This window comes from Juglans regia, chromosome 10 (assembly GCF_001411555.2).
Source record: "Juglans regia cultivar Chandler chromosome 10, Walnut 2.0, whole genome shotgun sequence".
Classification (NCBI taxonomy): Eukaryota; Viridiplantae; Streptophyta; class Magnoliopsida; order Fagales; family Juglandaceae; genus Juglans; species Juglans regia.
Genome location: NC_049910.1, coordinates 10,546,359 through 10,559,764, shown reverse-complemented (window position 1 = coordinate 10,559,764; position 13,406 = coordinate 10,546,359). Strand labels below are relative to the sequence as shown.

Below are 13,406 nucleotides of genomic sequence, written 5' to 3'. Positions count from 1 at the left end.
TAGGGATAAGTGCTATGTAAGTTCTATTAACACTTGACTCCAATTCACCATCACCATTTAAAAATTTAAAAATTGCATTTGCCACTTCCTCCCCAACAACACTCCAATAAGCTTTGTAAAAACATGCTCCATACCCATCAGGCCCCGGGAACTTCAATGGTGCCATCTCCTTCAAAGCATCTTCTACCTCAGCTTTAGTGAACACCTTTTGAAGATCATCATTCATATGGGTGGTTACTCTTACATCTATGTCTCTAGTACATCTGTCATCAACTCTTCCTTGCACAGATTCAACTTTGCATGCACTAGCTTTAGAGAATCATTAGCTTCCCTTCCCCCAACAATTCTCTCCCAAGCTTGTTCTACCACTGGTTGCCCTTCCCCATCCAAGATCCACTTGGCCTTGAATCTAAACATTCTCCTCTTTTTTCTTCTATACTGCTGATAAGAACACATGTCTAGCAACAGAGCTTTATGATTAGACTGATTGACCTCCAGTATTTCTACACTGCTATTATTAAAAGTCTCAGACCACAAATGGTTGACCACTACCTTGTCAAGTCTCTCCACCTTGTCGAGTCTCTCCTTTGTAAAGGTATTGTCTGAGTGTCTATTGCTCCAGGTAAACAAATCTCCCTTCCACCCCACATCATAGATATTGTTCCCATCCAAAGCCTATCTAAAATCTTCCATTTGTTGTTTTGGTCTTGGGTTCCCTCCCCACTTCTCATGTTGAAAAGAAATCTCGTTGAAATCACACATCACACACCAAGGCATCTTAGAGGATGGCTTCAACATAGACTACAACCTCCAAGATTCTTTTCTTTTGCAAGTTTCTGGATTGCCATAAAATCCTGTGAACAATTAGGAAACCTTTTTTTCTTCACTTATAATAATTGCATTAACATGAGAACTAGAGTAGTTAACAATATCCACCTCTACATCATGTCTCCATAGTAAAGACAGGCCACCTTTTCTTCCTCTTGCTTCAACAACAAAATAGCCCTCCCATCCCATTTTCCTCTTAATACTCTCTCAAATCTCCTTGTTTCAAGCTTTGTTTCAATGAGGAAAGCCACATTGTGTTTATTTTCCTTCACCATTTGGCAAAGGTTTTGAACTGTCCGAGGATTTCCAAACTCTCGACTGTTCCAACTTAAGATTTTCATAATACTTAGTAAGGCTGGTAACTAGCCACCGCCAATAATAGAGCAGAATCCTCCACCTCATCCATCACATTATGTTTTGTTTTCTTCAACACTTCCTCTGCACAACCATTATCCACCTCATCTACCAATTTTCTTTTACCTCCTCTACCAACAAGAGCTTGTCTTTTGTTACCTTCATTGTGAGTCATTCTCTTCCAACGCCCCTTCCCTCCCCTCTCCCTTTTTTCTCTGTGGAATTTGATTCAACAACATCCACTCCTATCATCTGTTCAACCAACGTGTCAATCTTCTGTTCCAACTCCACCACTGACCCAGCCTCCCCCTTATTACTACTTCTTATGCTACTTTTCTCAAACACCTTCACAACAATCTCGTTAACCACCTTCTGAACCACCCTCCTCGCCTCTATCTCACATTGATTTAACAAAGGATCTTCCCTTAACTGCCTAATCCCTTTAGTAGTAAACTGATCAGAGGTCCCTTTCATTCCCATCCCCTCACTTCCCTGAGATCCCTCACTCCCTTCCCTCTATGCTCCACCATGATTTTGTTTACTCTCCCCGCCACCCCTTCTAGGACTTGGTTAAGCTCGAAGCCAACTCCCATATTGATTTTTATCCCCATTTCCATCACATCCTCCTCCATCATGCTTAATTATCTCGCATTTGAAACATAGTTTGGGGAGCTACTCATACGTCAATGGCATCCAAATTTTGTTACCTGCCAAATTTGTTGTCCTGCCCCTTGCTATAATCTTCCTCACATCCAGTTCAATTCTTACTCTTAAATCACTTCCCCAACCAATCCCTTCATCATTAATGTCTACTTCATGAACAAAGCCGATTGTTGCTCCAATTTGAAAACCAACTTCTTTGGTCATACACGCTAGAGGTAGATTGTTCAAACCCACCCATAAACTTTCATAATTGAAGCACATTTTTTGTGGAATCATCCCGTCAAAAAAATTCAGCACAAGGAGCTGATTATCAAATAGCCACGGTTTCCCACTCATAACTTTCTCTTTATCTTTATGGATCTCAAACACAAACACAAACAAATTCACACAGATTTCATGAACCATAAAGGATCCATTCAATCTCCATACCTTCGTAAAGTTCGTTCTGATGACCTCTTTATTTATCCTTCTCTCAGAGATTAGCTTTCCTACTAAACATCTATCTCCCTCCACCGACACTCTTTCAATTTGCTCTACTCCGATTTCAATTTCGACATTTTCATCTTCTGTTAACTTCAGTTGATTCCATCTCTCCCCAAGATCCTCCATCAATTCAGTAGCTACACTCATGCCGCCAACTACTTCCTCCCTCACTCAAAGAGCAGGTAAGACTATCCCACCATCCAAGCTTCCTTGCGAAGCAAGCTCAAAGAAGACTTTTCATTTAATGGTTAATATTTATAAGCTTGATCTTGATTTCTAACAAGAGGTCAACTAGTAAGAATTATAACGTCCTATCTAATAATTTGATTGTCTAGCATAGTACCATATTTACTTTCTTTTTTCTCCCTAAGTATATCAAATTAAGTATGTCCAAAAGCTAATAATGTTATAATTATTTAATTACTTACTCCAAAAACTAGAGCATAGCATTGGAAGATGTGATCAAACTTAAAATTAGCAAAGTTCCCATCGGCCTCTCAAGGATATTTCGAAAAGATGATAGATTCTTTTTGCAGACGCCACAAGTGATTCCAAGGTTATTAATGTAGAAATTAAACATGATTACAACAATGATGTAGTGAGTAGGAATTAGCACACAAGGTGATGTTGAAGTTGCAAATCATATTGTTTCAGTAGCCTAATTGGTGTATAGTGGGATCACTTCAACTACTGAAAATTTGGCGTGATTTGGCTTTTTATGGAGTTGGTGGGGATAAGATGGGTCTGAGGTAAGATAAGATTTTTTTGGTGTCCCGTTTCTCATAAAAGGCTAGGTGAGGTTTCCTGGTGTCAAGGATGCTGGCTGATCGGTCAACACCTCAGAGAAATAATAGGCGTGTAGTAATCCATAGGGAAGTACATGTGTAAGATATTTAGTTTATGAAATCACAGTGAAATCAAAATAGAACATGTTGCGGTGACAATGTTGACAATCAATTACAATAATACTATGCATACAAAAAGGGACTTCTCGTCCTTCGTTAACCTTAAAACCTTACATAATTCAGAGTACATAAAGTTAGTCTCCATAAGGTGGAAGACTGATTACAAATAAGCGCTAGTCTTATTGTTGTACATCCTACGAAAGGCACAAGATAGCTATCATGGGTACTGATGCTAAGATGGATCCTAGTCTCCGTGATCAGGACTTGGGTGGGATTGACTATTCTTCTTTAAGTGTCATGGCAAGGTTTGTTCTTGCATCAAAGTACATGGTCCAGAGAATGAAATCATAGGTGGGTTAGCAGCTATGACAAGACTATAAATGAGAGATAATGCCACTGAAGATGCTATGAAAGTTTTTCATGTAAATACTGGAAGAACAAGTATACGCGTCTAGAGAAATCACCCTCACTCTTACAACTACCTATATCCTCAAAACCTAGCGGGGAATCACCATCTCAGTTAAAACACACACACACACACACACACACACACTCATAGGCATGACAAGAAATCACCATCTTGTCATGCCTATGAGTGTGTGTGTGTGTTCACCATCTCGGGACGTTGCCCTCTCTTTATGAAAAATAGATAAAAACATATTAGTAATATTAAGACGAGGAGTAATCCATCTCCATATAAGTAGAAAACCTGTTTAAACCAGTATTTGGCCTATTCCAGCTAATAACATTCTTCCACCACATAAAATCTACAAAAATAAGGTACTTGTAGCATAGATATTTTCTCATAGGCAATCTTTTGCCACACAAGCAACACGCACACATAGACTTGTTGAACCGAGGATGCTGCTCTACCTAGCCAACCATCTCGAAGACACCAGGACATGATATGTCGGGGGATCCCGCAACCCAATTATCAGGTGAGGTCAAATACGACTTCATTCCACATACTCCCAAAGAGACATTTTCCTTCTCGTGTGATGTATGGGGTAACGCTTCACGAAATGGTCTTGGGGAATTCTCTGTCTCGTACCATGAATAGAGACTCATGCTACCAACTACTCTCTCTCTCTCTCTCTCACACACACACACACTGACACACACATACACACATTGATATCCAGGGTTCCAACATAGGGTCGTAGCGTCAGGTATCGAGAACTTTTAAAACATTGAACTTAGTGATTAAATATAACTAGAAACATAATGTTTGAAATATTTATTCATACTTGTAGAATAGGGAAGAAGTTATAGAAATAATGCAATGCCTCTTACACACAACATTCACCCCATCAACACTGTATTAGAAGTTAACCTACCTTCCTACATCGGAATTTGTCTCATTGCCTCTCTATTCCTTGGTTTACACAACAGTCGTCTCCTCGAGCTCCTTAGCAAATAAAATCTCAAAAGTGAGATATTGTCCCAAGTCTAGATATTTTAAATAGAGTGAGATTGTAAGATATCATTTATGTATATCTTTGATTCCAAGTATGCTTGGATATTATCCTTGTATTGTCGTATTGCAGGATGATAGAGACAGGTGAGCATGGTACGGTTCGCACACCTCTACAGTCTGCTAACTCCTTAGTCATTCCTTAAACGATGGTTCTCCACGTGGCGTCCAGCCATACTTTTGAGTCCAGATGACACGACTTGTCATGCCTTTACTTTTCATTGTAGAGCCACTCCGAATGTGACATTTCAGATGGAGTGTGGGCTTTTGCATACAATACTGCCACTTGTATGATAAACCTGGTAGCTCAGAAAAAACTCTCAATCCAATTTCTATCTAGGAAAGACCAACTTGCAGACATTCCTACAAAGCTCTACATTTTCAGCTTCTTAGCAACAACCTTAGCGTTTGTTCACTCCTGCTAAGCTTGAAGATAAACCTTATCTTATATTCTCGACAACAATCTCAATAGCAATTCAAGACTCAATATCAAGTTTATGTAATCAGATAAAGAGATAGCACTACTTATTACTTGTATAATTTAAATATTCAAAAAATAGTTATTGTACTCATGTAAAGTCTTTATATAAATGTCTATATGCACATACAATCAACAATAAAAACTATTCTTTTTAAATCTTTTTAAAGATCAATCATTTTCGTACTCTAATACTTTAATCACTGTTCAAAGTAAGGATTTCGGTGAACTACATTTTATAAAACAAGAGATATTATTGGAAAAATTAGCACAACTTAGATGTCATAAGATAAAGTCTATGTGCATGGCAAAGAATCAAAGAGCTAACCAAGACTAGCTAGCTAGATGCATCTTGGCCGTTCTAGAATCTAAATTTTCGGAAGGTCTATAGTGAAAAGTGAGATTGTCAGTGGCTGTGGATACCTGTCAGATCAGGGTAGGCTTGACTATCATGTGTCCCTCCCAAGGTTTTTACAGAGACTTCCATTGAACCTTAATATTCAAATGGACTGCTTGGAGATGTAGTAAGTAGCATAAAGATGGTCGACTTGCTACAATTAGGGGCACAACAACACCAAGTTCTAGAGGATGATAAAACTGATTGATTCTTGTGTCATGACTTCTAGTACTATAGCTGAGTGATCAATCTGATTCTCCAATTCTTGGGATAAGGGAGCAGTCACAACTCATGGGATTCTATATCAATGCGTGTGCCACATGCAGTAAGAGTATTAGTTGTGTAGGATTATCACCCAAAATAATATTTTTTTGCAACCAACACATATCTATTTGTGACGAAATATGTGTAGCAAATTCTATTATTCAGTCTCGTCAAATTAAGATCACCACAATGATGGATAAATTTTTTTATAAATTCTAATGCTCTTTTAGTTTTTTAATTTTTTTATTCAACTTTTTCTCATTTATTTTTTAAAACACCATAAAAGTCTTAGAAAAGTGATTCAACTCAAAATAATTGCATAAAACTAAACTCACAAATAGAGGTGGTTTAATGTGATCCGTTAAATTTACTTTATGATAAAAGTAACTTTACAACCTGACGTACTACATGTAGCCAAATCAATTTGTAGATTTGTTTTTGTGTAATTCTTTTATGACTAAAGTATTTCTCAAAATCTTAATTTAAACCATTTTACTACTTTTTATATATTTTTTTATTACTATTCACAGATATTTTTTTATCTCATCTCATCTTATCTTATTTAATCTGTATAATCAAACAATGACTAAATTTTAAATGATTTCACGATACTAAATGTTTAAACCATTCTTTTACTATCCCATAAGAGAATAAAAAGAATAAAAAACAATACAAAATCAATAAAATTCTTAAAAACATAATATTAATAAGAAATTAAAAATATAAAAACCTTGAAATTAGAAAAAAAATACAAAAGTAAAGTAAAAAAAAAAAAAAATTTAAAGAAGTACATTATAAAAAGAAATAAACCTTAGTAAAAAGAGTTCGAAAAAAAACTGAAAAACAGAAAGAAGCCGATGGGGGGTTGAGGTAAAAGGGCCCAATTGCAAGGCCTAGTGTAGGCAGACATAAAAAGCCCTTTGCTTGGCCACGTCACCTTCTTGTTGTCCTTTTACCGTTAAACGTCGAATGGGCTCGTGTACAACTGACGTACCGCGCGCCAAGCTGCAAAAGGCAGCAAAACCATCGAATCCATCGCCAACGCCCCCGACTCTCTCTCTCTCATCTCTACGTCTGGACTCTGAACTGTATAAAGCCGTAAAGGAGAGGCGCCAAATCTTCCCCCAAGATTCCAAGAACCCTCCAGCCATGTCCTCCGTATCCTATCCACCACATTACTGATGACCAACTGAAACCCCCACCCACTCTCATAGCCATTACTGTCCCCAGAAAAAAGAAAAATGTCACTCGCTCTCCAAAACCTCTTCTCCAATTCCCCCTCTCGTTCCACCCTCTCCTTCACCACAACCACCTCTTCTTCCCCTCCCAATACACGCACTCTCTCTCCCCCACCCATCTCTCGCTGCCTCTCTTCCCCTCAAAACCTAACTCACTTATCCCTTCGTCCTTTTAATCTCGCTTTCTTTAAGACCCACGGCCCGACTCGTCTCAGAGGTTACGGATCCCAAGCTGCCGCACGGAGTAACGACGTCCTCGGAGGTTCCGGTTTAGACTCGTTTCTTTCGATTGCTGAGTTGCTCTGTCTCGTTTCGTCCGTGGCGGTCCTTTCGATCGGTTTCCTGGCGAATCTGGCGGTTCTCTCCAGCTCGAAGAAGGCGGTTCTGGTGGAAATGGGAAACAGGGTTTCAGTGTGGGGAGTCGTGTTTTTGGCGGGTGGGGCTGCTATCGGCGCTTGGATTCGGAGGAGGCAGTGGAGGGGCGTGTGTCGGGAAACAGTGAAGGGTGGGGTGCACGTGAATTTGCTGGAGAGGGTCGAGAAATTGGAGGAGGACTTGCGGAGCTCTGCGACTATAATTCGGGTCTTGTCAAGGCAGCTTGAGAAGTTGGGGATAAGGTTTCGGGTCACCCGCAAGGCTCTCAAGGAGCCCATAGCTGAGGTAATAGATATGCTGATTCACGGGTTGCTCTTACTTTGGTTAAATTTATTTTAACTTTTTGTAGATGGGGATTGAAGGATGATAGTTATTTCAACCTCGGTGTAAATAAGAGAAAAAAAGATTTTCCGTTTATTATCGTTTTGGTGTAGAGGGGCTAATTTGGATGGTGGGATCGAATGACATCTTTGCTAGAAACTACGTGGTTCAATGAAATGAAAAAGAAAATTAAAGTACTTATTTTCATATTGAAAAACCAGGAAAATCATATAATCACTTGAAAAAAATGTCAAAGTGGCGAAGATCATGTGAGAAACTTAGGAATTGTATGAGTAATGGAAGAAGTGTGAGCTAGAGATCACAAATAAAAGATAGCAGAACAAATGAATCAATTATTGAGGATGTTCGTTCACATCATGTTTGACTAGTTACGAATTAGGAGAGAAGTTATATTAATGATCAGATTGGCATTGCACTTTTTTATAGATGAGATGAGATGAAATGAGATTAAAGTTAAAAATTGAATAAAATATTATTATATATTTTTTTAATATTATTTTTATTTTGGGATTTGAAAAAGTTGAATTGTTTATTTTATTTTGTGTAGAAATTTGAGAAAGTTGTAATGATTAGATGAGATGAATTGAGAGAAGCTGTGAAAGCAAACGATGCCTTAAATTACTTGATACAGGTTTTTTCATCATCGTTTGTTTGGTCATTTATTGAGTTATAAATTGTGTTGCTTTTGCTTGTAGCATCTGGCTCTGTCACAACGGCAATTGCCAATTGAATTAAAAGCTGTTCAACACTTTTAAGATGTTGTATACAGCCCCAGTCAGACAGTGATTAGTTAACCTTACTTCATTATTTGATGGGGAATTGATTTTAAAACTAAGACAAAATGTGTTGATATTGGATTTAATTGTTTACATATAGAATGATAAACCATTGCAAATGGTTTTTCCCGTATATTCATACCAGCAGTATAATTGAATCAGTCCCAAACTGGTCTAATATCTTTTTTGTTTTTCATTGGCACTGGGTGTCCGGAACAAAGTCTCAACTAATCCTAGGATTGCACATGCCCTCGTTAAAGAGTTTTCCACAAGTGCACCTCGAGTAATTTAAGGAAAAATTATCTCAGTCCGATGGCCCCTAAAAATTGTTTGCACTCAAGGTTTCAAACCTTAGACAAGGGGGCATACCACCAAGACCAAAGCTCTTACCACTTGAGCCAAGCCCTAGGGGTTCTCATGCTGGTCTAATCTTGATTGTATCCACATACCCCTGCTCCTAAATCCCTTGCCTTTGCAGTACCAGCACTGAGTAATAAATAATCTTCTTATGACTGATATCAGTCCTTAAATTGTATGACATTTTCCTGATCGTTTGGAATTTTAAACCACTCTGTGGTAAAAGATACAAGCATAATTCTTGAATAACATACACATTAGGATAAATTTTCCTGGCTTCTCAGTTTGGGTGAGAACATTCAGTGACTTTTAGAATGCAGTGAAAACTGCAGAAAATATAGTTTTCCTTCTCAGTATCGGTTTGTTTCCTTTTCTAATGTGGATATGGATTTCAGTGTAGATAAATGCACTATCTATGATGCTGCCTATACTTGTTCCAAGTTTGATTTCTTGACAGAGTTTGAAACTCAAAGCCTGTTTTGATTCTATTCTATTTGATCTTTTTGAAGATTAGAGAGAATAGTGGGTGTGAATTGATTTCAAACCTAGGAAATATGTTGGCTCCTACATTTTTCTTGTCTTTTCTGCTACCGAAGAAGGCAGGAAATGTAGATACAAACTTGCGGAATATACTTGCAAACCATTGGACATATGATAAGCACTAAAATTTTTCTTTTTGGCATAGCTTAAATAGTTCATTCAAGGTAAGTGAATTTTGTGTATGCTATTATTATCTGCCTCGTTTGTATTCACAGTCCATCTCAACTCATCTCACCACTATTCACTACTATTTAGCAACTTTAACTCACAAATCTTATTACTATTCACAACTCATCTCACTACTATTCACAACTCATCTCAACTCATCTTCGAATCCAAACGACACCTTAAGTTTTTAGCTGACAACATTGGGGTCATGTAGGGCTATTTTGGATTCTAGGAATTTCAAAATAGGTTTGAAAAAGATGGATTCTTGGCATGCACTTTTAAGCTGAAGGCAGTAGACTATGAATTCATAAGAGATAATTAGGGGGAATGCAGATATTTTAGGATATTCACAATAGGACTTCCGTTGGTTGGCTTGTGTGGTTATATCCAGTGGGGCTGTTTTCATGGAGGTAAAATTTCCCATTAGACCAGTGGCATTTAAGATTATGAGCATACTAGGATGAAAGAATGATATTAGTTGAGCCTTGAAGTGGGGCTTGCTTCAGGAGTTACCACTGGTTTGGAACTACAGGCACTTTTTTTTCCTCTTTAAAGAGCTTCTAACTATTTACAGCTCACTTAGGGCGTGAGCTAAGCCATGGTACACTTAATGAGGAAAAAAACATAGAAAGCATACAAAATTGCACCACTATAAGCAACTCTGCAATCCTCTATCAATAAAAACAAGGTATTACATCTCACCTAAGGCTAGCCAGCTGTCTCTACAACCAAGCAGCCTCTAACCTCATGAGGAACGTCATGAACAGACACAAACTCTTTAAAAGAACCCTTAGCCCCCATTTTAGCCAAGTGATCAGCAATTTGGTTCACTTCCCTGAAAGTGAGGAACTTCAATCTCTAGAATGCATGTTTTGTACGTTGGACAGTTCTGAGCCTAGGAGGATATGTAACTTTTTATAAGTTGATGGTTAGACATTGATGGAATTCAGGAATATACATATGCTCTTAGCCTATGTACAGGGCCTAGCTTTATGACAGGTTAACTTGGTTGGGACTTATTTGGCTAAACCAGATATTGGCATGAGGAATTGTGGATGGTGATATAATATTATATCACTTTTATTTTTGGTAATTAGTTTAACTAATTCAATTTCCAGTTTCTAAATTTTTATAAATTCTTTTGACAAGGTAATTTATTCAAAGCGCAGAGGGGCGCAATTCAGTCACGCAGGAAGTATACAATAAGAAATGCCCAACTAGAGGGATGAAGAAAAAGACCACAAATCCATGAATTCTACAAAGTTAAAGGGACAGGAGCTATTGTGCGCCGCCATCCATACATAAAGAGATTTGAACATAAATGGTTCTTAATTCTAATACTGTCATCTCAATATCTTTGAAAGTTCAAGCATTATGGTCCCTCCAAATACACCACATCAAACGCCAAGGAACCATTCTCCAAACCTCTAGATTGCTATCGCTACAAAGGGACTTTGTCATCAAGCCATAAAATCTATCACCCGTTGGAGTATAACCCACTCAATCCCAATCTCAATTTTTTATGAACTCAATTCAAACTGTGCCTTAATCCCTTGATTTTTGGTAACTTGTTTAACTAATTCAATTCCAGATTCTGATTTTTTAATGAACTCAATTCAACCACGCATTAATCCCAACTCAACTGATCCCAAACTGTTTGGTTCAATTATTACAGACTGCAGCTTTGACTCAAAAGAACTCAGAGGCCACTCAAACGTTAGCATTACAAGAAGAGATTCTGGAAAAGGAGCTTGGTGAAATTCAAAAGGTGCTACTAGCCATGCAGGTATATGAAACACAATTGTATATTAAATTCAATGGCTACAATATTTGTTTTAGTTTGATGACTTATTTTTCACCAGATTTGATATCAAGATTGGACTCTCTTTTATGTATCTGTGTGTAAGGTCATTCCTATTGATAACTCGATCATTTATTTAAAGGTTGTGTAGTGATCTCATTGATGGTGAGAACTATGGATGTTTTCTTGAACTTAATTTTATGGTTGCTAAAATGCTTGTATACTGAAATTTTGATTGAATGTTATCTATAGGAGCAGCAGCAAAAACAACTTGAACTGATTCTTGCAATTGGCAAGACTGGGAAGCTATGGGAAAGCTAACGGGTACGAGACCGAGAACAAGATACACAATTGAATTGAAACATGCAATATGGCTGAAGAAGGGTTAAAACAGAAGGAAACAACAAATTTAAGCTTTGATACAAGCAAGGGAAGCAACTTATCATTTTGAACCAAACAAATGCTGAAGGAAGTTTTCTAATGTTGACAGAAACAAATTTTTGTCTGAGGCAGTTGGAGTTACTTTGGGTATGGCCTTGCCTTTTCGGCTCTGGAAAATTTCAATCCCTACTTTGGAGGTCGAAGGAAACACGGCAATGGAATAATAAATTGGATAGTTTTGTTATTTATATTGCGGATAATGTTTGATCTCCTGTAATTACATTGTGAACTCATCCCATTTATTCTTAACTGTATTTTTTTTTAATTACCATTGTGCATTACATTATGAAATTATGACAGTCGACTCAGATCCAATACTTGAATGCAAAAAGAAATTATTTGCAGCTGATGTTATGAATGCCTTGTTCATGATGATGTAAGGGTACCGGACTCACCTTGGTTATTTCACCAGGCTAGTCTGGTCCTAAAACTAATTTTAGAGACTGGGCAACTGCTATAAAGATATCATATGTTGGGGGCATTGAGCATTCTTCATCATTATAGACTATAGTGTAAGAACTTGGAAGAAAAAAAAAAAATTAGAAATTTTTTTCAAACTACCACCCAATCTGTAATTACACTCTCAAACTATCGATTTGGATAATCATTTTCTCAACTTACAAAAGAACAGAACTGTAATCTACCCCTCCATAATAATAATAAAAAAAATATGTTTGTGAAAAGGGTACTTGTGTGTGTATCAAATCAATACAATACAAAAAAATATGTTTGTAAAATATTTTTTTTAAAAAAAAATCAAAATCAAAACACATTTTTAAATTTAAAAAATTATGAAAATTTTAAAATGATATATTTTTATTATTTTGTAAGTATTCTTATTTCTTAAAATATCTTTCTTATTTTAAAAAAATATTTTTTTTCCAAAGCTATCACCGTCATTTTCACTTTTTTTTTTTTTTAATTTAATGGGATATCTTTTCTTTTGGATAATTTTTAAGAATAATTGTCATGTTAAAGAAAAATGAAGGTGCGATGATTTGAGAAATGAGATGAGATGAAAATTTTGTGAATAATATAATAAGATGATTTGTGAATAATAGTAAAATAGTTTGAGGTTGAGTATTTTTCAAATTTTGGAAAATAATAGAGAAAAAATTGAATAAAAAAATTATAAAGTTAAAAATATTGTTAGAATATAATTTTTTTACAGAAATGCTAAATGTCCCTAAAATATGTCCTGAAGATGTGTCCCAAAACTTTTTTTTTTTACTTAGTGATTAAGAAAGTATTTTTTAATGATGTTATGAATTTTTTATTTTTTTAATAAATGTTTATTGATTAAAAAAATATATGAAATAAAAGAAACAAAAAATAAAAAATACTTTTTGTCTATTCGGTGGACTTTCGGGATACATCTCTTGGGAGATGTAGCACTACTCAATTTTTTAATATAATTTTTATTTTAGGATTTAAAAAAATTAAATTATTTTTTATCTGGAAGTTTGAGAAAGTTATAATAATTAAGTTGAAAAAAATTATAGTTTATATTTAAGTAATATTT

General features: G+C 36.3%; 1 protein-coding gene across 2 annotated transcripts; it reads left to right on the top strand.

The window, feature by feature from the left end:
- The first annotated feature begins 6,835 nt into the window (after window positions 1-6,835).
- LOC109007612 lies at window positions 6,836-12,238 on the top strand. Of its 2 annotated transcripts, none has more exons than XR_001998807.2 (3): window positions 6,836-7,744; window positions 10,792-10,966; window positions 11,318-11,426. XR_001998807.2 is itself a non-coding variant. In XM_018987359.2 (3 exons), the coding sequence occupies exons 1-3, from the start codon at window positions 7,088-7,090 to the stop codon at window positions 11,762-11,764; spliced, it is 837 nt and encodes a 278-aa protein (XP_018842904.2). In that variant the 5' UTR covers window positions 6,839-7,087; the 3' UTR covers window positions 11,765-12,238. The 2 variants fall into 2 exon arrangements, 1 of the variants encoding a protein (XP_018842904.2); XM_018987359.2 differs by lacking the exon at window positions 10,792-10,966 and adding an exon at window positions 11,696-12,238 and having other exon boundaries at window positions 6,839-7,744; window positions 11,318-11,428.
- The last annotated feature ends 1,168 nt before the right edge of the window (window positions 12,239-13,406 follow it).

Coding starts and splice junctions, on each gene's coding strand:
- LOC109007612 (XM_018987359.2), top strand. CDS start 7,088: ATGTCACTCGCTCTCCAAAACCTCTTCTCCAATTCCCCCTCTCGTTCC. Junction 7,745..11,317: donor TCAAGGAGCCCATAGCTGAG/GTAATAGATATG, acceptor CAATTATTACAG/ACTGCAGCTTTGACTCAAAA. Junction 11,429..11,695: donor AGGTGCTACTAGCCATGCAG/GTATATGAAACA, acceptor TGTTATCTATAG/GAGCAGCAGCAAAAACAACT.